Source organism: Hyaena hyaena, unplaced genomic scaffold, assembly GCF_003009895.1.
Source record: "Hyaena hyaena isolate Hyena2069 unplaced genomic scaffold, ASM300989v1 scaffold_531, whole genome shotgun sequence".
NCBI classification, from domain to species: domain Eukaryota; kingdom Metazoa; phylum Chordata; class Mammalia; order Carnivora; family Hyaenidae; genus Hyaena; species Hyaena hyaena.
This window is the reverse complement of record NW_024081164.1, coordinates 97315-122035: the sequence shown is the minus strand read 5'-3', so window position 1 is coordinate 122035 and position 24721 is coordinate 97315. Positions and strand designations below refer to the sequence as shown.

Sequence of the window (24721 nt, the reverse complement as noted above, 5' to 3'; positions counted from 1 at the left end):
GGACGGCACAGGCAAATGGAGCTGTTTATCCTTCCTTTTGTATGATTATTCAGATTATTTGTTCCACTGTGTTAATGATGTTTCTCAAGTGGATTCCAGAGCTCTTCCAGAGCCGCTTATGTTTGTGGATGGCTATCTAATTGTTGATCTTTATTGGGAGGGTTGGAGGGTGGTTTCTCCTGCTTCCTTGTCTTTGCGACATCACTGAGTGGGACCCTTACTCTGCTGAATCCATTTCTGGATCTCTATTCTTCTTCAGAGAAGTTTCTGGAATTTCAACATCAGGTCATATTCTTATCTTCAAGAGTCTTATTACACTATTACCACATCTACTGTATGAACCCCATCATTTAGGAAATCTTACAGACCTACAAACATCTTGAAAATATTTCTAGAACTATTATGGGAATTTATAGGTCATTTATGATTTAGTGTGAATTCATCTAATCTGAAGATTTATTTTTTTTAAAGTTTATTTATCTTTCTTAGTAATCTCTACAGCCAACATGGGGCTTGAGCCCATGACCTCAAGATCAAGAGTTGCATGCTCCTCTGAGCCAGCCAGGCACCCTAGACTTAATTTTTAACTTTTATTTTTTGAAGTTTATTTATTTTGAGAGAGAGAGAGAGACCACGCATAAGGCGGGGGGGGGGGGGGGGGGGGGGCACAGAGAGAGACAGAATCCTAAGCAAGCTTTGTGCTGATGGCACAGGGCTCAATCTCACAAAACATCAGATCATGACCTGAGCCAAAATCAGGAGTCAGACACTCAACCAACTGAGCCACCCAGACACCCTTAATTTTTTAAAACCTAAATTTGTTATATTGTGAGAAAGGCAATTTTGTCTTTTGGAATGATGGTTGAGGAGAGGCAAATACAGGTATTGCTCTGATAGCTTAGCACAAAGCTTGCTTTGTAGATTTGAATTAGCTCAGTGAAAGAAGAGGCTGGTATCACCCATGGAGTGGAAGCTCCCTCTTTCTAACAAGACCACTTTGTCAACCAGGATGCTCTCATTGTACACAGCAACCTGGATGTTCCCTGCCTCCCATCCTTGCAATTACAGAGTTATGGGGACAGTGTCTTTTTCCTAGAGCCCTTTTCATGATGTGTTTCAGCAGTGTCTGATCCAACAAAGCACATTTTTCTGCTAAAGATGAGGACTGGGTAATTTTGCTGCTTTTCTGCCTGTGGGTTGCTCTACTATTTTAGATTACATTTAGACTACATACTACCAGGAGTATGTATGTCTGTGTTCTTTTTGTACAACAGAGGGGAAAAGTAATTCTTTTTGGATGAAGAATTTCCAAGAAGGCAGAGAATTTAGTCTACTTTGCCAGTGAAGACTGTCTTTTCCCTTCATTTTGTCTTCATACAGACCAAGGGCTTCCTTCCATCTGTGGAAAGATCCCAGGAAAGAAGGAAGCCCTATGTGTCTAACGAATTACATTCTACTACTGGAAAACCTAGAGAGCCAAGCACAAAACAGATTTAAGAGCAGGGGTACTCCTGAAAAAAGACCAGGCAGAATTTCCTGATGAGTTTTGCAGAAAACAAGAAGACAGAGGACCCCAGCTGAGAGAACAATGGTGTTAAGATAAGACAATGATCTGCTTTGAATATTTTCTCCTCTGAGTGCTAAAACAAGCTGAATCAACAAGATCATTCTGGCTCCTGTACTGAGAATGGACTGTAGAGAAGCAAGTGTGAAAAAAGAATGGCTGGTTAGAAAGGTACTAAAAATATCAAACAGACATGAGAGGACAGCGAAAAATGGTGGATTCTGGATTATTTCAAGGTAGAGATGACAGGATTTGACACAGATCAGAAATACAAATATTCAGATTATTTTTCAAATACACATGCAAACACACACACATGTATTTTTTCTCTTTTCCCAAAATGGAATCATGCAATATATATAGGTTTTGACTAGTCAATACCTTGTGAACATTTCTCTATGCTAATAAATCTCTGCATTACATGCATAATATTAAGTGCTGTACTGAACTTCATTGCATAGACTTATTATAATGTGTTCAGCCATCTGTTTGATATTTGAGTTCTTTCCTGTGTATTTTTTGACATCATTATACATGTGATCATTTTATTAGCCTAAAGTTGTAGAAATGAAATTGCTAAGCTAATGGGTTAGCACTTTTGAAAGTGTTTATCTGAGGCGCCTGGGTGGTTCAGTCGGTTAAGAGTGTGACTTCAGCTCAGGTCATGATCTCGTAGTCCATGAATTTGAGGCCCGCATCGGGCTATGTGCTGACAGCTCAGAGCCTGGAGCCTGCTTGGGATTCTGTGTCTCTTTCTCTCGCTGCCCCTCCCCTGCTCATGCTCTGTCTCTCAAAAATAAATAAATGTTAAAAAAATTAAAAAAAAAAAGAAAGTGTTTGTCTGATAAACACTGTCAAGATTCTGAAAAGGTATGCCAATAATTTATGCTCATATATACAGAGAGAGAGTCAATTAAATTTAAGTGTCATTCCAGTAGTTAGTTAATTTTCATGAACAAATGGATACCCAAAAGGGTACACTATGATTTTGGTAGTCAAATGAAAGGAAGAACAACTAACTGTCCCTTCTAAAGAATGTAATCAACCCTGATCTTTACCCCAGTTTCTCAGAGCTCTAAAGGATTTCACCTTTGAGAGTGATCTCAGTTCTGGAAAGATTCATTCAACTCATACAGGACTAAGTCCAAGTCTAAGCTGGTCTAACTATAAGGCAGACTGGGAGATAAAACTGCCCAAGATGCAAGGTAGAGCCATCATGCCCGTGATTTACTGGTCTATAGTCTGTCACAGGGTAGTCAGCCCCATGAATACAGGGGGTAGGAGGCGGGGGTTAAGCTGCTATTCCCAACAGCACTCACTGGAAGGATCTCATTACTCTGCTTTTACTCTGATAAATTCTGACCATAAAGGAAAACATTTAGAAATTTAATGTATAGTTCTTAGAACAGACTCAACATTCACTCTGGCTTTTATTTGAAAATCCTCAAACAATGAAAGAAACTACATGAGCCTACCATCATTACATACAGGCTCTCCAATGGCTACAAAAAGAGCTCTTTATTCTTTATTGCAGCTCAGTGTGTGATTTACTTAATGTGAATTGACAAGGTTTTCTAAAGAATATGGAGCACTACATGTCAAGAACCTGCTTTTAAAAAATTCATGGGGGCACCTGGGTGGCTCAATTAGGTGGCCGACTTTGGCTCAGGTCATGATCTCACAGTCTGTGGGTTCGAGCCCCACATAGGGCTCTGTGCTAACAGCTCAGAGCCTGGAGCCTACTTTGGATTCTGTGTCTCCCTTTCTCTCTGCCTCTCCCCACTTGTACTCTGTCTGCCTCTCTTTCTCTCAAAAATAAACATTAACTTTTTTTTAAATTAAAAAATTTTTATAAGATTGTGAAACTTTTCTGAATTCCTTCAGCAAGTCTTTAGCTGTACAGACACTTATTCCTTCTAACTACTGCTTTTCTACCATTTACATTTTTCTAGAAAATATATTTCAGCCCTGATTCTCAAAGAAAAAAGATTTATAACTTCACACCTGGAGGAAAGAAAGAGCTAATGCTTCTACTTCACAGCACGTAACCTATCTTTGAACTATATCTCAGCCTGAGTTACTGGATGACCTTCTGAGAGCTGCCAGAAACAGTCTTTCATTTAAATTGCTCTTCCTTACACTGTTATTTGACAGTTGTGCTACAGGAAGAGTATTCAATGCCAGAGATGTCAAAAAGCTTGGATTCCCCAAGAGTTCTTAGGAGAGATTCTGGAAGGCATGCCAGGCCTTTACCCTTGATTAAGGTCATGTTCTACTTTAGGAATATATTTTCTTCAAATGCATGTTACTATTTTTATGCCCAAATTACATAGGCCTGTATGACAGATCCTCACCCCTATCTTGAGAGATCTTAAAAAATAATAATCTTTGGGGGCACCTGACTGGCTCAGCAATGCAACTCTTAATCTCAGGGTTGTAAGTTCAAGCCCCCTGTTGGGTGTAGAGATTGCTTAAAAATAAGATATTAAAAAAAAATCTGCTTGAATTTCCTTTCATCCTATGTGGTTTTAGTCCACTCCATCTACTCAATAGTAGTCAAAGTGACAGCTTATGCCAAGATACAACTCACTGCATAGATGCTTAGAATTAGCTACTTTAATAAAGAAGACTGGATATTTAATATTTAATTCACACTAATTTGAATGACCCTCTTTACATTTGACTTGGTTTGGCATTCACCCAAAAGCTATTTGGTTTTTCAGTTTAGTGCCCACCAGCCCCCCCAAATTTTAGGTATTCTAAATTAATTTTCTAGATTTCATTGTGTATATGTTTATAGAGAGTAGCTATTATTTTAAAATAGTTTTAAATACCAGGCAAGACTGCTAAGGGTCATCAGAGCAATATAAAATGTTAGTATGTATACTAAAGAAACTTCAGAAAAATTCTTAGCTATATATTTAGCCAACAATTATACATGGAGTACTTACTGTGTGTCAGATACTGTGCTGAATATCTTCTCCAGAAGGCGTAATAATTAAGCAAACCATTCTGTGACAACCACTATTCTTGCCTTGATTTCCCTTGTGTACCCTCAAATTCCCCAGCACAACAAATAAGCTTTTCTAAGATTGTTACAGGAAAAGGTAAACAACACATGATGCAGCCCAAGCAAAACCAAACACTATTATGTTGTTGTGATTTTAGGGAAAGGTCAGCTACATAGACAGGCGGATATACTTGATTCCAGTCCAACTTCTAAGAGGCAAACAATGTAAAAAGTGGGGCTCATGGACCATAAACAAAGACCTTTAAATATCATCAATTATTGAGGACTGAATTCTTGTAGAGCCACATCCAAACCATCAATAGAACCAACACAGGACAGGATGGAGCCTGAGGATGATAGGACTGAAGTTAGAAGAGTTAGAAGAGGCTAAAATCTGGGAAAGTTTTCTATAATGTTCTAGGGAAATAAAAGAAAGGCTATAGTAGAAAGATAAACTGAGGTCCATTTGACACTGAAATCAAGGACACAGAGATGGATGGGTGGTTGGGTCTACTTAAAAAGGACTCAGAGAAGCCACATTCCAAATAGCCTTTCATTCAAATAAATTTTTTTAAATTTTATAGTTTTTTATTTATTTTTGAGACAGAGACAGAGCATGAGTGGGGGAGGGGTAGAGAGAGAGGGAGACACGGAATCTGAAATAGGTTCCAGGCTCTGAGCTGCCAGCACAGAACCTGATGCGGGGCTCGAACCCACGAACTGTGAGATCATGACCTGAGCCGAAGTTGGACACTTAACCGAGCCACCCAGGTGCCCCTCATTCAAATATTTTTAGAGGAGTGCTTAGGTGGCTCAGTAGGTTAAACATCCAACTCTTGATTTTGGCTCAGGTCATGCTCTCAGGGTTTATGAGACACAGCCCTGTATTGCTCTCTCTCTCTCTCAAAAAGAAGTAAATAAACTTAAATATATATATATAGAATGAACAGTATTAGAAGAATACAGATACAGTGTTAGGTATTTTGGGGATACAAAGCCATATGACATAGTTCCTATTTCAAGATATTTAGTGATACTATATCCATTGTCTAACTTTTTAAAATTAGAGATTCTTTTGAATAATAAGCATTTTCCTGCAAATATCTCTGAAGCTGTTATGATTCACAATTCAATGTAATAAAAACATTTTTTTAAATTCTAGTGTTTGTTAAAAAGAAAAACAACAAAATCCTAATTGAGATATGCTAAGAGAAAGGTCGTTTTGATCTGAAGAATGAAGGGAGAAAAAGAAAGAATTTTATAGATGAGGGCATTTTCTAGAAGACATTTTAGCCTATTTTGGAATTTTGTTTTTCCTGCTCCATGAACTTTACCCATTGATAAATGCAGCCGAAGGAAGTGAGAAGCCTTTGAGTTTACCAAATGCTTTCCCTATTAGGCTTTCCTTCCCAAAGGCCTAAGGAGCAGAGAAGTAGAACCAGGAGAGACTTCCTTCTTCTCTTTTCTAGAGCCCCTGCCTGAAACTCAGGTATCAGAGAGAATGGAATCCCTGGAAAAGTAGCAGAAAGCTCTGCAGGTCAACATCAGCTGTTCAAGAGAGGACAAAGTGTATGCAGACATAATTTTGGTGGCAGCATCAGCCCGCTGAGCATACAGAAAATACTCCTGGCTACCGCATTCAATACTCTCTCCTTTAGAACACAGCCCTAGCTTGAATATTTTTACTGAAAGAGGAGAGCTATAGACATCATGTGTCTATAACATTTTAAGTCAATATTAGAATTTTATTAGAATTTTTAAAAAGTGAAAATGGATCAATTAAAATTAAACACAAGTATGAAAAGGCTAGTAAGAACTGGTTTCCTTAGAGGGCATAATTATGAGATCTTCCCCAAGACACAGTCAAAATACATTTAGATCTTATTTTTGTTATGAGCCAGAGTTAGCTTCTTCAGTCTCTGTTCTTCTCTTCTGCTCTCTCAGAAGAAATCTCAAGCTACTCTTCCCTAAAGATAAACTTCCTTTTGCAGATAAAGAAACATTTTAATCTTCTAGTATAGTCATATGCAGGTCTGAGAGACTTAAACACAAACACAACTTATTTCTGGTTCATCTGAACTAAAATTCTTATGTGGTTGTTGATACAAAAGTGTAAATGCTTCAACTTTCTCCAACAGTGGGGTTACTGAAACCTCACAGTGCTCTCAGATACATCTGGTTCAAAATGAATCGAGCATCATAAATATTTGATACATTTAAAAGCATTATTTTATTTTCATAAAGCTGCATTATCATAAAATCAACGAATCAACCTTAAGAACAGGTAATGCCAGAGAAAGAAGTTACTGGTAAGTAACACAATGAGACACTTTTGGCTTTAGAATATGCAAATGAATATTTCTAAAATTCTAAGCACCTCTTACAGGCAAAAATAGCACTGAAATCAGCTTTTCATCTGCTTTGTCTTACTCTGCATAATGTCAATTTAGCAATGGCCGATAATCCTAGACATAAAAAATTTAGGCAGATTAACAGCTAAACCAAATTTTCTCTGTAACTTCCCCAACATTGATGTCCCAATAAAAAAGATTTGTAACTGCCTTAAATGTGTTGATAGATCTCAGAATGCTGCCTTGCTCATATTTTTCAACAGATCACTCAAGCTGAAAAACATTTTCATCTGTAACTTCTGAAACATTTTCATTAGACAGAATGGCACTGATCAGCGCCACTATCTCCAAGTCATGTACACTTTATGATCAGCTCCTGAGTTCAATATGGCTTGAGAAATAAAATATTATAAACTTTCACTTGAATGCTGTTGTAATTTTTCAAAAGGTCTGTGAGAATTGTGGGTCACAATGAGAATGTGGTTTAATTGTCAGTATGTCAAACCCTGCTACAGTGAAACTCAATTTAATTTCTCCACTGATCCCTTAAAATCTAAAGAGGGAATCAAAATCAGAATACACTGAATGATGCCTGACTTTCATTAGGTCAGGTCCTACGTACTGAACATGCCGTAACATTTTTTGCTTTTGCTTTTTTCTGCTGGCTTTTCAAAGATTAATAGTATAGTAAGGGAGATGCTTAATAATCAGCTTCTATAATTGTTTTATTATTGCTTCCCATCTAGAACTGTTTTCATGTTATTAGGCAACAGCACTAATAACTTTAGTTAGAACACATATGGAGACAAAGAACGTAAAGTAACTATTTCGTAATTGTCAACAGCCAAGATCCAGAGTCTAAGTTATAGTATCATTACCTAATGAATCTTAGCATTAGCAAGAATGATCCAGATCAGTAAATGCTATGTAGCATTTTAGATAAATCTGTATGACCTTTCTCTGCACCTAGTTATGAGAAAAATCTCTGACTTCTAAGATTTAAGACCATCAGCTAATGCTGCAGTTGGTTAGTGCAGAGAATTAAGCCATTAATAATCATGCTTCTGTATTCTCAATTCCTATTAGCCTACTTTAAGGATCAGAGACTTCTTGGAAATTATTTAATAATAGTAATTATTAACAGTCTCTTTATCTTGCCTAAAAGGAATCTAGATTTATTTACTAAATACTTAATATTCTACTTAATACAGATGCTAAGACTCATGTAGAAAATTCTTCAAGCTGATCCATCAAACCGGATCACAGATATGGTATAAAGCAATAGAATTTATGAACTAGGGGGGTACCTGGATGGCTCAGTCAGTTGAGTATCTGACTCTTGATTTTGGCTCTGGTATTAGTCCCAGGGTTGTGGGACTGAGCCCCATGTCAGACTCTGTGCTCTGCATGGAGCCTGCTTGGGATTAATTCTCTTTCTCCCGCTGTCCCTCTCTCCCATTCACACTCTCCCCTTCTCTCCAAAGTAAAACAATAAAAATAAAGCCTTTCAAGAGAAAAAAGAAGTTATGAGTTAGGAATGAATGGGGAATACAAATACATGAATTCTAAATTATAAGAAAACAAGCTTGTGTGGAAATAGCTTAATTTAAAAACATGTTTTCCTCATTCCTTTTGTACTGGCTGCAGGCTGAAGACAACAGCTACAAGAATTTTTATTCTCAATTTGCTAACCTTCCTTTTGGAGAAAACTGAAAAAATGTTATATTCTTGTTATGTTATACCTTGTCTCAATGCTTATACAGAATAGGTATGTTTACAGTGAATATCACTGCAAATCTGAAGTGAATATCATTACAAATCTGTGATCACTGTCATGTAGTTTATAGTCTAGATAATAATAAATGAGTAATAGAAAGCAATTGGATTTGGATGTTAAATATTGCTAGGTGCCAAGGAGAAAAAATAAAACAGGTAAGGGGTTTAGGAGGTATTTATGTTTAAGTATGTGTATATGATAGTGGTTAAACTTCTACAGGTGTTTAAAATTTTAGATTGGCCAAACAGGGCCCCCATTATCCAAAGCACATGCAGAGAAGAGGGAGAAATTCATGCTATTGCTTATCATAAGCATAAGATATTGCTGCCAAATTGGTTGTTATTCTGAGTATGTGTCCAAGATATTCTTGTTTAGCTAAAAACCAAACTTCTAAAAAGTTTAATAAACATAAAATGAAATGACTCTCTTTAATGGGTGAAATTATAATAACATGCTTTTTTTAGAAAAGCAGCTTTTTTAAAAAATATGATATTCAGCTTTATTTTATATGGCTGCCTTTTTTTTTTTTTTTTAAGTAGGCTGCATGCCCAGCAGGGAGCCCAATGTGGGGCCCAAACTCACAACCCTGAGATCAAGACCCTGAGATCAAGATCTGAGCTGAGATCAAGAGTTGGATGCTTAACCAACTGAGCCACCAGGTGCCCTACCTATTCTTTTTTTTTTTTTTTTTTTAAAGTAAGTTCTATACCCAGCGTGGGGCTTGAACTCATCACCCGGAGATCAAGAGTCACATACTCCACCAACTAGGACACTGAGTAATCCCAGAAAAGCAGCTTTCTTATTTTTATTTTTGGAAGTAATTATAAATTGAGAAGAGGGGGTCGCCTGGCTGGCTCAGTCGGTTGAGCATTTGACTTTTGGCTCAGGTTATGATCTTGTTGTTCGTGAGTTCAAGCCCCATGTCAGACTGTGCTGATAGCTTGGAGCCTGGAGCCTGCTTCAAATTCTGTGTCTCCCCCTCTCTCTGCCCCTCCCATGCTCATGCTCTGTCTCTGTCTCTCAATAAATAAAACGTTAAAAAATTAAAAAAAAAAAAAGGGAAACAAATGATTTGCTGTATATAGTTGTCAAATTTTATTTTTGACAAAGTAGAGTTATTAAGGTACTTGGAGTTTCCAAATGTCAATCCATTTGGACAGAGTGTTCATATTCTTCAAAATGATGGCAATTTCTTGAACACTACTGAGGCTATCAATTTTGGAAAAAATCCAGACACTCAGAAACATGACAGTCTTGTATTATCTGAGTTATGTTGTTTTACATTACTCTGGCTGGCTTTCTGTTGTAAATCTTTAGGACAGCGCCTGTGGTCCACCAGAGTAACAGATTAATGAATATGCTAATACACTTCCTCTTGTCCAAAACCACTCTTTGGCAAAGCTTTTTGTGTTTTAAGAATTGTATTCTCTCTTGTAGGATGATTTGGGAAGTGTTTAGTGTGCCTACATTGTGATGAAATCTTGTTCACCACTAGGAAGTTGATTTACTGTAAGTCTCATTTTCTATCATCCTAGCAGCAAGCAATTTGGCCATGGGAACAAAGTGATCTCAGTGTAATTTCTGTGGCACATTCTCCCCCCATGGTTTGTTACACAAAGTGGACAATGCAATGTGCAATATTCAGATCACAAGAACGCCTGAACTGCCCATTACCTCTAGGAGACTTTATGACCAACCTTTCCACAGCCAGCCTGAGAGAAAGAAGAGGTGCTCTGTAAGTTACGGCTTATCACTGCTGAAAATGTGACCACAGAAGTAAAGCCAATCAACAGGAAACTAGATGCTGGATTCAGACCCTGAATCATTTACTTACTCTGGGACTTGGAGCAAATTTTTTGTATGTAACCCTCTGTATGCCTTAATTTCCTCATCTGTAAAATGAAGATAAGAATAGTACAAATATTATAAGGTTGATGTGAGAAAAATATATGTGTAATTGAAGTACCCAAAGGACAAGAAAGAGAAACCAAGAAAAAGGATCTCAAGAAATAATGACTAGTGGCACCTGGGTGGCTCAGTCAGTTAAGCATCTGACTCAATTTCAGCTCAGGTCATGATTTCACAGCTGTGAAATCGAGCCCTGTGTCAGGCTCTGTGCTGGGCGTGGAGCCTGCTTAAGATTCAATCTCTCCCTCTCTCTCTTTCGACCCCTCCTCCACTTGTGCTCTCCCTCTCAAAAGAAAGAAAGAAAGAAAGGCTGAATTTTTTCCAAATTGGATGAAAACTATAAACCCACAGATCCAAAGAGCTCAAAGAATCCCAAGATGAAGAAACTTGAAGAACACTACATCAAGGCACACAATAACACAAGAGAAACAAACAAAAAACCCTGCCCCAAACTAGAGCATCCCCAAACAGGATGATTCCTCCCCATTTCTATCCCCTAGGGATCCTGAAGACATTTTCAACCATCACAACTGGGAGAAGGGAAAGGGTATGCTACTGGTGTCTAGTGGGTAGAAACAAGGAATGTTGCTAAACCTCCTATAGTGCACAGGACAGCTCCCACAGCAATAAATTATCCTGCCCTAAACATCAACAGTGCCACGTTGAGAAAAACTAGAAACATATAACAATGAAAATACTTAAAACCACTTAAAATCATATTGTTACTCTATTTTCTCATCCCTGACAATACAGAAAGTATGCCTGACCCTTGAACAACACAGGCTTGACCTGTGGAGGTCTACTTATGTATGAATTTTTCTGGATGTGGTACAGTACTGTAAGTGTATTTTCTCTTCCTTATGATTTTATTAGTAACATTTTTTTCCTAGCTTACTTTATTGTAAGAATACAGTATATAATACAATAGCATACAAAACACATGTTAATTGAATTTATATAGGCTATTAGTAGTTCAGTTCTGGGGGACTCAAAAGTTAGACCCAGATTTTTGCCTGTGGGGTGGTGGGGAGTACCAGTGTCCCTAACCCCAGTGTCGTTCAAGGGTCAACTACATGTGACACTGTAATACCAAGCACTTTTAGTAAATCACTTCACCATGTTTAAGCTAGGAGCTGAGCATCAAGAAGTAAAGAAGTGCCTGGACCAGTAGAGCTATTTCGGAGTGGTTTCCAGAATTTAAGGGTCAATGTGACTCTTACCTGCTCTAAAATGGCTGAATTTATTAAAGGAGTTACACAGCGTGCTATGTATTCTGAAGGTTCTGCTCTGTGGTCCTTCTGACACTTAGAAAAATATGAAGGTAATAAGACTGAGCAGTAGATACAAATTAAATTCTCATTTTAGCTCAAGAAACATTTGCAGGAACTACTGCCATTATATACAGTGCATACATCAGTACAGTTCTCCAAGATGGGTCTCTTCGTTTAATGCAGGTCTCTTTGTGCCACATCATGCCTACTGAATGCAAATTCCATAAAAAGTCACACACACACACACACACACACACACAAAAGGCTTAAAAATCTCTACCAATTCTGTTTTTCTCTTTAAATGACAAGATTTATGGATCTTTTAAAATCAGATATGAAATAGCATTCTGTGACAGGATATCAAGAATAAAAACCCAGGGGTGCGTCGGTGGCTCAGTCGGTTGAGCTTCCGACTTTGGCTCAGGTCATGATCTCACAGTTTGTGGGTTCGAGCCCTGCGTCAGGCTCTGTGCTGACAGTTCAGAGCCTGGAGCCTGCTTCCCACGCTGTGTGTCCCTCTCTCTCTGCCCCTCCCCTGCTCATGATCTGTCTCTGTCTCTCAAAAACAAATAAATGTTTAAAAAAATTTAAAAAAAGAATAAAAACCCAGACAGATTGCATACTTACTAAATACTAGGCAGTGAACTAGGTACTTTATGATCTTATAATCCTCAAATCATGTGGGTTTGGTATTACTGCCACCTTCACTTTGCAAACAAAACAGATGAACAAGTTCACTGACTTGCCCCTAATCACAAAGCTTAGGAGTGGTGGGGACAGGATCTGAACTGAAGACAATTTTGGAAACCATGACTTACCAAGATAACAACTCACTTTAACAAGACCTAATTTAAGACTGTAAGTGTTATTTTATTTAGTTTACTATTTTGGATCTTCATAACAAATCAGTGTGTGTGTATGTGTGTGTGTGTATCTCCATTGCCAGAGCACTGGTCTACTACATGAATTTATTCAGACACTTTGGTACCCCAAAGACAATTGTGGTAAGGCATGTTAGACTATATTTCTTCATTTTTCTGTCAATAGAGGGAATAAGGGTAAGAGTGGTCAGAGCTATGGCAAGAAGTGTGTATTGTGGAGGTCATTTATTAAAAACTACCTTAAAGTTTTATCTTTAGAAATGACTAGCCTAGAGAAAGGAAGGAAGATACAGTAATTTTTGTTTGATATGTCAAACAAATTAGGCATCAAATCAGACATTTTGTCAAAACAAATAAGAAAAAAATTAGAGAATCATCTCAAACATACAAATCAGATCTCTTTGGTTCAATTTAGATAGATTTTAATAGGATATACACAGAAAGCTAGAAACACACATTTTTGTTTTTGTTTTTCTGAATGGTTTAAAAAAACATACTTGGAGTATACTTATCAACCAAACTGTTTAGCTTAAAAAAATTAGAAATTCATCAGTGCTCTATGAGTCAAATTTGAGTTTTTGTCTTAAAAGGAATCCTCTAAGATTCAAAAGTAAATATTGAACATACGTAGAAAAACCCCCAATTTTCTTCTTTAGTGGAGAAATGACAAATCAATATGTTTTTTTTAACTTTTATTTATTTTTGAGAGAGAGAGAAAGAGAGAGTGCACATGTGCATGCAAGTGGGGGAGGAGGAGAGAGAGGGAGACAGAGAATCCCAAGCAGGGCCTGCACTGTCAGCACAAAGACCAATGCAAGGCTCATATTCATGAACTGTGAGATCATGACTGGAGCCAAAATGAAGAGTCAGACATTCAACTGACTGAGCTACCCAGGGACCCTGATCAATATGTGTTTTAACAGCAAAGTAGAAACATTAGTGAAGGTTATAAGGACCATGCAATATACAATTTATCTTAACAGAATACAGGGCTTCAAACACTTAAGGTAGAGTTTACTTCACAGATTTGTCTCTCCCTTTTTTTTTAACTGTACCTTGACATTTTATTTTTCTTCCTCTTTCTAAACACAAGTTATAGAGAATTCATAACAAATGATATTATATGTTAACTTATTATTCATTAACAAACATGTCTTGTTTCCCCCTCCAATCAATTTTTTTTTTATAATCCTGTATGCTCTCTATAAAGGAATAAAAAGAAAAGTTTATACTTACTAGAAAGAACAGTTGTAAGGAAAATGTAGTCTGAAAAGGATATGAGTCCACATTCTCCGAGGGTGTAAAATATACTGCCTTCATCAGCAAATTTTTCTCGTTCCTGGGCAATTTTCTATTATACGCATGGGTCCCACCAAAAGATAAAAAGAAGATATAAGAAAATGAGAACACAGATAGAGATGAAACACCATTTATCTGACAGTTTTTTTGCTACTTATCATAAGCATTTCTCTGATAGCCATTCCAAATTAATGGATCCTTTACAGTTTTCAAGATGATTAAAATGATAAGACAAAAGATGATTTTGTTTGTCTCAACAAACTCCTGCTATCTGACATATACAGGCCCACATCAGGACTGGTTTTGTTTCTTGGTTTTAAAAATAATCCACCTGAATTGTTGAATCACTATATTGTACACCTGAAACTAATATAACACTGTATGGTAACTATACTGGAATTAAAAACTTCAAAAATAAAAAAATAAAAACAATCTGCCTGTTTCTACAGAGGTATACAAAATAGAAGAAAATACAAAAGAAACAAGTAAAAAAAAAAACCAAAATGAAATCAGTACAATTTGCCCAAAGAAAGTCAGCTAATAGCCCAAGAAAAACTATACTACCAATGGCCAGAAATGAAGAGGTTAGCAACTATTTTCAAGGCCCACACAAAGACTCAGGAATCTAATTTCTGAAATACTAATTTTAATTTTTACCTTATGGCCCCCAAGAATCTTAGGTTTGGAATATAGGACAGTTTGCAGAGCAAACAACACCTCTGAAAGACACTGGCAAATAAGACATGCACGCTAAGATTTAGGCATGATTTAATTTAGTTATATTTATTGTTACCTTGCTGGAGGCTCCTAAGTTTCAGCTATTTGATGAAACACTCCTAAAACTTAGATTTTATTCTACATATATATTAATTTTCTCTAACCTAGAAAACTCACCAAGAGTTACTTCTTAGCTTCAGTAATGGCTTGTCTGGCAAGTGGTCTCTTCCTGGGTATTTAAGCAATCCTACCCTGGTTTTTCAATTCCTAGCCAAATGATACACTTAGTTGTGGCACTGAAGATATTTTCAAAAACTGAAAAGGATCCACCAAAGAGTCAGACTTGGAACTAATTTCCATAAGTTCTGGACCAACTAAAGATATTCAAGAAATTATTCTGGGTACCAAAAAAATGAAACAGGAGGTTTTAAGAACCCAAACCAACAAAGAGCAATCAAATAATGGCATGCAAGCACAAAATAAGCAGCAGCATTGCAAGCACAACCTCAGGAAGGAGTATCATAAGAACGAAACCAACAAGCACCACCACACCAGCATCCAGGTACACAACCATCCAATAGGTTACCTCTGTCTAGTGAAGATCCCATCATACACCACAAAGGAAAGAAAACTGGTTAACCAATTGAAAACACAAATACCAAATGAATCATCATGATCTTTGTAATCCTATCCAAAATAGCCTCTAGTGGGTATTTGCTTGTTCATGTGAAACTGGAAGCATAAACAGGTAAAAATCCAACTGAATGCTAACAAAGCAGTATGAGGTTCTGATGGCACGTTCTACTTAGTTTTCAATTTTTTTTCAACGTTTATTTAGTTTTGAGAGAAAGAGACAGAGTGTGAGTGGGAAAGGGGTAGAGAGAGAAAAGGAGACACAGAATCCATGGCAGGCTCCAGGTTTTGACTTGTCCAAGCACAGGTCCAACTCACGAGCCATGAGATCATGACCTGAGCTGAAGTCAGACGCTAAATCGACTGAGCCACCCAGGCGCCCCTGGCACGTTCTACTTAGGAAAGAGGAAAGGATTTCTGACTCATCTGTGTGGACAGAAAGCATGGTCCTATTTGGCAGGATTTAGAGATTACTTCTTTGAACAGACAGCAAAAATAAGCACATATTTATTAAACAATATGCTTAAGTTAAACAATGTGTTTAAGTTAAGGTCTTATCTTCCACCAAGAGACTGAACACAAATTTCAGATAGCTGAATGAGAACTACAACAGCAAAGCCTTTCACTGGAGAGTTAATATTTTAATTTCTCAGAAAAAGGAAACAAATGGTTACACTTTTTACATTATCCAAGATACTGCAAAAATAAATTGTGAAAAAATATACAAATGAGAATAGGCTCCCAAAAGCATAACATTACTAGCTAGAACAAGAAATATATATAAAAGCTGAATACTTCGTATTAATTATGCAATCATCTTAAAATTTTTTAAAATGTTTATTTTTGAGAAAGAGACAGAGACAGACAGAGCATGAGCAGGGGAGGGGCAGAGAGAGGGACAGAGACTCTGAAGCAGTGTCCAGGCTCCGAGCTGTCAGCACAGAGCCCAACACGGGGCTTGAACTCAGACTGCGTGATCATGACCTGAGCCAAAGTCGGACACTTAAGCGACTGAGCCACCCAGGTGACCCTAATTATGTAATGATCTTACAGAGAGATTGTTATAAGCCAATAAAATAGATAATATACTGGGATCCAGAAGATGAAGAAACAGACAAACATGTAAGCAAAGAGTGAAAAGAAGCAGTTAAGACAAAGAAGCATGGCTAACATTATTTTTCTAACAATCACCTGGAATTCTGTTGGTAACTTCTAATTTTGATATAATTTCAAAGAGAATAGTGGAAAGAGCAATATAGGACACTCTCATTCACGTTTTACCCAGTTTCACCAATGGTTTACATATTACCCTAGTTGCTTTATCATTTTATATAAACATATTCTTTTGTACCTCTGAAAGTTCAATACACATGCCCTTTTACAGTTAAATACTATACTTCCTATGAACAAAGACATTCTCTTATATAGTATAAATTTAATAAAATCAATATATTTAATACTGATACATACTATTATCTAATCCAGTCTATTTTTAAATTTAATGATTCCAATAATTTCCTTTATAACTATTTTCTCCCCAGTCCAGGATGCAATCCACAAACAGCATTAGTTGTCATGTCTGTTTAATTTCCATTAATCCAAAACACCTTTTTTTGTCCTTTATTTTTTTCCTTTGGATGTTTATTATTTTTGATTGTGGTAAAACTTATGTAACAGAAATTCACCATTTTAACCATGCAATATGTGGGCCTTTGAGTTTCGTTCCTTTCACATAACATGTTTTCTCAGTTAATGCATGTTGTAGCATCAATTAGTACCTCATTTCTTTTAATTGCCAAAGAATATTCCATTGTATACATATCATGATTTGTTTATCCATTCATCCATCAAAGGATAATTGGGTTGTTACCACTTTTTGGCGATTGTGAATAGTGCTACTATGAACATTCATATACAAGTATCTGTTTGACTATCTGCTTTCAATTCTTTTGGGTATATACCCAGGAGTGGAATTTCTGGATCACATCATAACTCCATGTTTAAGTTTTTGAGGAAGGGTCAAAGTGTTTCCCACAGCAGCTGTACCATTTTACATCACTACTAGTAATGTACAAGGATTCCAATTTCTCTATACCCGCATCAACACTTATTTTCCTTTTAAAAAAATTTTTTTACATTTATTTATTTTTGAGAGACAGAGCATGAACGGGGGAGGGGCAGAAAGAGGAGACACAGAATCCGAAACAGGCTCCAGGCTCTGAGCAAGCATTCAGCACAGAGCCTGATGCAGGGCTTGAACCCACGAACCGTGAGATCATGACCTGAACCGAAGTCGGATGCTCAGCCGACTGAGCCCTCAGGCACCCCCCCTTATTTTTTTTTTTTAAAAAAATTAGAGCCATTCTAATGAGTGTGAAGTGGTATCTCATTGTGGTTTGATTTACATTTCCCTAGTACCTAATGATGTTGAGCATCTTCCATTTGTTTGTTGGCCATTTGCATACCTTCTCAGGAGAAATGTCTTCAAATCCTTTTAATTCTTTAAAAATTGGGTTATTTGTCTTTTTGTTATTGAGCTGTAAGAGTTCTTTGTATATTCTGTACATAAAACCCATACCAGGTATGATTTGCAAATGTTTTCTCCATTCTGTCCATTGCCTTTCTACTACCTTGATAATGTCCTTTGATGTACAAAAGGTTTAAATACTGAAGTTGGATTTATCTACTTTTTCTTGTTGCTTGTGCTTTTAATGTCATATCTACGACTCCACTACCAAAGCCAAGGTTGTGAAGATTTACCCCTATGTATCTTCAAATAGCTTGGTAGTTTTAGCTTTTATATTTCGGTTATTGATCCATTTTGAATTAATTTTCGTATGTAATGTGAGGTAGGGGTCCATCTTCATTCTTCTGCATGTGGACATCCAGCTGGCCCTACACTATTTGTTGAAGAGACTTCTTTCACAACAGAATGGTCTTGGCACTTTGTTGAAAACTAATTGACTATAAATGTGTGGGTTTATTTCTGGGCTCTCAATTTCATTCCATTGATATGTCTATCTTATGCCAGGGCCACACTGTTTATGTTTTATAATTTTTTAAAATTATGATAAAAGGAACCTGATATAAAATTTATCATGGTAAACATTTTAAAGTGTACAATTCAGAAGCAGTAAGTTCATTCACAATGTTATGTAACCATCACCACTATTTAATTCCAGAACTTTTTCATCACCTCATTTGGAAACCCCTTCCCATTATAACAGTCATACCCCACTGCTCCCTTCTTCTAGCCTCTAATCTACTTTCTGTCTCTATTGAGCCACTTGGTTATATTCTATAAATGGAACCAAGCATAGTTACCTCCTTACTGGCTACTCTGCAAGTTACAATGAACATCTTAAATCTACAGCAATTAAGTTTGAATTAATACCAACATAGCTTCAATAGTATTAAGAAAAAAACCCTCTGCTCCTGTAGAGGTTATTTTCACAAATTACATCTTTATACAGTATGCCCATTAACACGGATTTATAATTATTATTTAATGCATTTGTCTTTTAAATCACATAGGGAAAAAGGAGTTAAAAGCCAAAAATGCAGTAATATTGGCTTTTACTTACCTGTATTTTTACCTTAACTGATGTCATTTGTTCATATAGCTTCAAGTTACTATCTAGTGCCCTTTCATTTCAGCCTTAAGGACTCTCTTTAGCAATTTTTTGGTATGGTAGATCTACTGGCAACAAACTTCCTGCTTTCATGGTTCTTCATCTTAGTTTTCGACAGTTTGATTATAATGTGTCTCAGTGTAGGTATCTGTGAATATCCTAATGTAGACTCATATATTTCATTAAATTTGGAAAGCTCTCAGCAATTGTTTCTTCAAATATTGTTCTCTTCTCTTTCTCCTTGCCTTCTGGGATTCCTAGTAGACAAATGTTGGCACACTTAATGACGTCACAAAGATATCTTAAACTTTTTTCTCTTTATTCTTTTTTGTTTCTCAGACTGGATAATATCAATTTACCTACCTTCAAGTTCATGGATTCTTTTCTTCCTGCCTGTTCAAATCGGCCATTAGACCCTCTTAGTGAAATTCTTTTGTTTGTTGTTGTTGCTGCTTGTGTGGGTTGTAGTTATTTCTTTAGTGACTTTCCTAAATTCTTTTCATAAATGCTGTATGCTTTGCCAAGCATGGCCGCTCAAGTCTCTGTTCCATTTCTTTAGAGGTCAGCTGGTGATCTGGCAGAGATTTCCTTAAATTCCTAGAGTCAAATATGTATGTTGTGGACTACTCTCCAAGTCTTTACAGATTGGCTTTGTGTTGGGCCTTCTTTCAATGCATAGCCACTGTTTGAAAATCTGCCTTTGCCTTCACTTCTTGTTTGCATGAAAGATAAGAGACAGCCAGAGGTGAAAGCTTAGGGTCTGCGGAGATTTCTTGTAAGTATTCATTCAGCTCTGGGCATGCACAGGCTTTCCAGATTCCTAGGTATATGGTGGGGCACTTCAAAGTCCTTGTTCTCTATCTCCAGCTGCCTCTTCATTTCCCAGGCTTTTTGGTTTGTCTGCTGCTCGTCTCTGCCCACTGTGGCTAGTATATTTATTACCTTTAAGTGCTTTTGAAAAATGCCACTTGGGAGGCCACGCCATCCCTAAGAGTTCCAATAAAGGCAAAGCGAAGGCAAGGCTGCAAGACGATTCCTCATTGACCAGAGAGGTCACTGCCCACATCCATATTCTCCACGGACAAGGTGTGCACTGCTCATTCTGGCACAAGCAAGCTGTACTAGGACTAGGGGCCACAATCTTTATGGCTGCCATTGTGCCGGGGAGTGGGGAAGTGGTTATCAAGGAAGTACACCCCAACTTTATCTTATCAAATTTCAGCATCTTCTTTCTTCTTTAATCATTCCCAGATTATTTAAAGCCTGGTTAGATTCCAGAGATCTGAAAAAGCTGATTGACAGTTTTTGCCAGCTTACTGATTGTCTCAGTGGAGAGATGTAGTTTTAGAGTTACCTGCTCCACCATTAAAAAAAAAAATCTCTTTATACTTTTTAACCTTGAAAGATTTGAAAAGTGAATTATATTGAAGAATATCCCTCAATTTAAATTAGGCTGATGCTTCCTCGTGATTACATAGTGGTCTGTTACAAACTATAAATTCATAATTCATATTGTTATCTCTAATTCCATGCTAATACCAGGGGATACAAGGTAGTCTTACCCCTTACATACTTGTTATTCCCTTCTCCAACAGGGAGAAACCCGGTTCCCATTATCCTCGATATATTTACTCATTTGCTCAAGCTTCTAAAATATACACAGAATAGTTTCACAATTGCTAATCATGTCTGCAAAAAACTTATTATCTAGAGTTCAATATTTGTTACAGTTTTAAGTAAAAACTATTTTGGTAAAATGCATAAATCTAATGTACAAAACAATGAGTTTTATAAATATAAAAAAATATATATATATGGAGTAAACCACATCCCCATCAAGATATACAACATTTTCACTGGAAACATGTTTCTTCCCCCACCTTGAAACATTTCCAGTGTTTCCTTTATGCTCCTCCACAGTTAACTCCCACCATATTTTTACACCATTGATTGTTTTGCCTCTTCTAGAAGTTCTTATATACAGTATCACCAATATATACTCCTCGGTATACAGCTTCTTTAGCTCAGCATAATGCTGGGGAGAATCATCCATACTGTATTTTTCAGTAGTTTTTATTGTAGAGAAGTATATTATTCATCAAAATTAAAAAGAAATAAAATTTTATTATAATTTATTTTGTGTAAGTCATAATGCACATATAATAACATGATTTATCCATTCCTTTGTGGATAAACATTTATGTTCTTTTCAGTTGTTGGCGATTTGGACTTTCCTAAAAGGTATTTATTTAAAAAATTTTTTTTAATGTTTATCTATTTTTGAGGGAGGGAGAAGACAGACAGGCAGAGACAGACCATGAGTAGGGAAGGGGCAGAGACGGAGACACAGAATCCAGAGCAGGCTCCAGGATCTGAGCTGTCAGCACAGAGCCTGATGTAGGGCTCGAACTCAGACTGTGAGATCATGACCTAAGCTGATTGGACGTTTAACCAACTGAGCCACTCAGGTGCCCCATTCCTCCAAGTTATTGTACCTTTTTTACTCACAGCATCAATGTATGGGAGTTCCAGTCACTCTACATTACTGCCAACATTTGTGTTGCCAGTCTTTCTAATTTTAGCCATTTGAGTGGGTAGGTAGTGATATCTCATTGTGGTTTTATTGTGCGTTTCCTTGCTGACCAATGTTGTTGTGCACTATTGGAAATTATACGTTTTCTTTGTGAAACAGCGAAGTCTTTTGCCCATGTTTAAATTTTTTGTTTTGTTTTTTAATCACTGATCATCTTATGTTCTGGATATGTTCTGGCTACCCAGACTCCAAGATGATCCCAGTGATTCTTGCCTGCTGTTTATTCACATCCTTATGTTGACCTAGTCTCCTTCACAATGAATCAGGGCTGGTCTGTGTGACTAAGAGAAGACAACATGAGTGGTAACGTGTGACCTCTGAGGCTAGGCCATATGAGGCATGAAAAGCATGTTGTTCTGTTGGAGGGAAGCCAGCTGTCATTTGAATAGAGCACTCAGGCAGGGCTGTGGAGAGCCTACAGGGAGAGGACCTGAGGCTTCTCAACAACAGTCAGTACCAGCTATTTTAGTGAGCCACCTTAGAAATGAATCTTCCATTCTCAGTCAAGCTAGATGGTTAAGGCTTTAGCCAACCTCTGACTGCAACCTCATGAAAAAGCCTAAGCCAGAACCATCTAGACAAATTGCTCCCAAATTCTTTACTTACAGGAAGCATAAGTGACAAGAAATTATTACTGTTTTAAGCCACTAAGTTTTGGATTTTTTACTCAGCAGTAGATAACAGAGTCAAATATATATATATTAAAAATATTTTCTGCTGGTTTATGACTTATAGTTCTCTTTTATCTTAACAATCAAAAGTTTTAAATTTTCATGAAGTCTAATTGATTTTTTTCCTTTATGGTTATTGCTTTCTATATGCTAATAAATTTTTGCTTCTCTTTAGTATATAAAAATATTCTCATTTTCTTTTAGAAGTCTTAAAGCTATAGATTTTACATTTAGGTCTATGATCCATTCCAAGTAAACTGTGCATACAGTGAGGAAAGGGGTAAGGTATATTTTTTACTTTTTTCAAACATGGATATATAGTTGTTTCTAAATGATTTGTTGAAAACACCTTCCTTTCCCCCATTTAATTATTTTGGCATCTCTGTTAAAATTAATTTACCATATAACTGTGGCTACTTTGTCTTATTGATATTTTCTGATTTGAGTAGTCCATTTTCTTTTGAAGGTCTTTTGATTATTAACAAAGTGTATGACTGTTTTCCAAAACAGAAATAAACATGAAATTATCTGAATGGTTAAAGAGGTAGCTTAAGCCTCTGCGTCATGGTTTAGGCGTAGCCACCTCCAGTATTAGACAATTATGAAGTGTGCAGAGATAATAAAGATGTCGCTGAACATACCTTCAATTGCACGCTGGTTGAGAATTACTACGGGAACATATCTCCATAGGGGCTATATAATAACACCTTCAATCCTGATTTAGTGTGATTTTTCCCTAGGAAGGCATCTCTTCCTCTACTGCTTTAGACAGAATATGTCCATGTTTGCAACTCTAAGCCCTCTTAAAGGAAAAAAATATTTGTTTGTGAGGCTATATAGGAGATCTCTGCTGGACTCAACAGAGTGGTAGGAAGGAGAGACCAAAAGGCCAAGGTGCTCATATAAGAAAAAGTTGAAAATATCTGAATAAAAAGATATAGAAGAAAAAAAGGATCCTAGGGGCATCTGGGTGGTTCATTTGGTTAAGTGTCCAACTCTTGATTTCAGCTCAGGTCATGACCTCACGGTTTGTGAAATCGAGCCCTGCATCATGCTCTGCACTCACAGTGTGGAGCCTGCTTGGGATTCTGTCTCTCCCTCTCTCTCTGACCCTCCCCCGCCTTCTTGTGCTCGTGCTCTCTCTCAAATAAATAAACGTAAAAAAAAAAAAGGATCCTAGAAAGGTGAACAAAAAAACAGGGAGGGGACATGACAGTGAGGGATAGAGTATCAAAGTCAGAAAAAACAGAGGAAAGAGAAAGCATTTGTGCACATGTATATGCATGTGTTTAAGGGAAAGAACAGAGAATGTGTGTTTTGCAGTAGCTCCTTAAAAATGAGAAAGATGTTTAAATAAGATTTTTAAATTAGCCATGCTTTTCAGTATGCCCTGTGCAATATAATCTTCTAATTCTTTATTAAAGCATTGTTTTTCCGTACTTCTGGAGTTGTGGTGTGGGTAGAAGGAAGTGGGGGAGTTATATGTATGTTTTCTAAGGCACCCAACTTGTCAGAGAGTGGTTCAGGTGCATTTAAGATTAAGCACCTACTTATTAACTCTTAAGAATTTATCAGTGGGATGAATATCCAAAACTCCAAAGATGATTCTTACAAAATTCATGACATTTATTAATCAAAAACACCCAAACTGCCAAAAAAACTATCAAATTTGATCTCTCAAATTATTTAAAGCTAAGAGGAGAGTCAGATAAATATGACAAAATTTAGGAGGAAATGAGTTACTAGAGAACCAATTTTTAGGCTATTCAGCATTGTATGACTGCTTCTTAGCTGGTCTTTATAAATCAAGGCCTGATTCTATCATAAATGATATCCTCAAACCAACTAGCCATGTCACATAGGAAATCTGTGAAAATATACATATTTAAAAAGTCCCAAAGTATGTTGAAAATGGAAACTCTAAAAGAAAGAAAGGAAGGAAGGAAGGAGAGAGAGGAAGGAAAGGAAAGGAAAGGAAAGGAAAGGAAAGGAAAGGAAAGGAAAGGAAAGGAAAGGAAGAAAATGTAAACTCTAGACTCAAGGAAAGAAAGTGAAGGGAAGATTTTCGGGTATTTTTTCTTACTCCAAAAGTCTTACAATTGTTTAATTCTGCAAACTGAGAATGTCAAGTACAATGTTTCTTCACTTTTGAATAATGTTTAATCTTTGACTACATTTTAAGTCATTTTTTTCCCTAGGCAAATACCATTTATATACTTTAGGGATAATAGGGAGGCATAGTCTAAGGATAATATAATCTTTCTTAATAGATTGATAATAATGTTCAATTTCTCTCACTACCTCAGAGGTGGTTATTTATATTTTTTTTATTATTTTTTTTTTATTTCTAGGAGAGAGAGAGAGAGAGTGTGAGCAGGGGAGGGTCAGAGAGAGAGGGAGACACAGAATCTAAA

The 24721-nt window shown here is 36.8% G+C and overlaps 1 protein-coding gene across 6 annotated transcripts in view; it reads right to left on the bottom strand.

The window, feature by feature from the left end:
- The window catches only part of MICU1 (mitochondrial calcium uptake 1), a 195528-nt gene that overhangs the window by 96445 nt on the left and 74362 nt on the right, over positions 1-24721 (bottom strand). For 2 of the 6 annotated variants that reach the window (XM_039255571.1, XM_039255573.1), the window contains 2 exons: positions 15365-15370; positions 13999-14113 (listed from right to left, as the gene is read on the bottom strand). In XM_039255571.1, coding sequence (XP_039111502.1) covers positions 13999-14113; positions 15365-15370 — 121 coding nt within the window. Of the gene's footprint in view, positions 1-11830; positions 11915-13998; positions 14114-15364; positions 15371-24721 lie in introns of all 6 variants that reach the window. The other 4 variants (XM_039255575.1, XM_039255574.1, XM_039255569.1 and 1 more) reach the window with 3 other exon arrangements.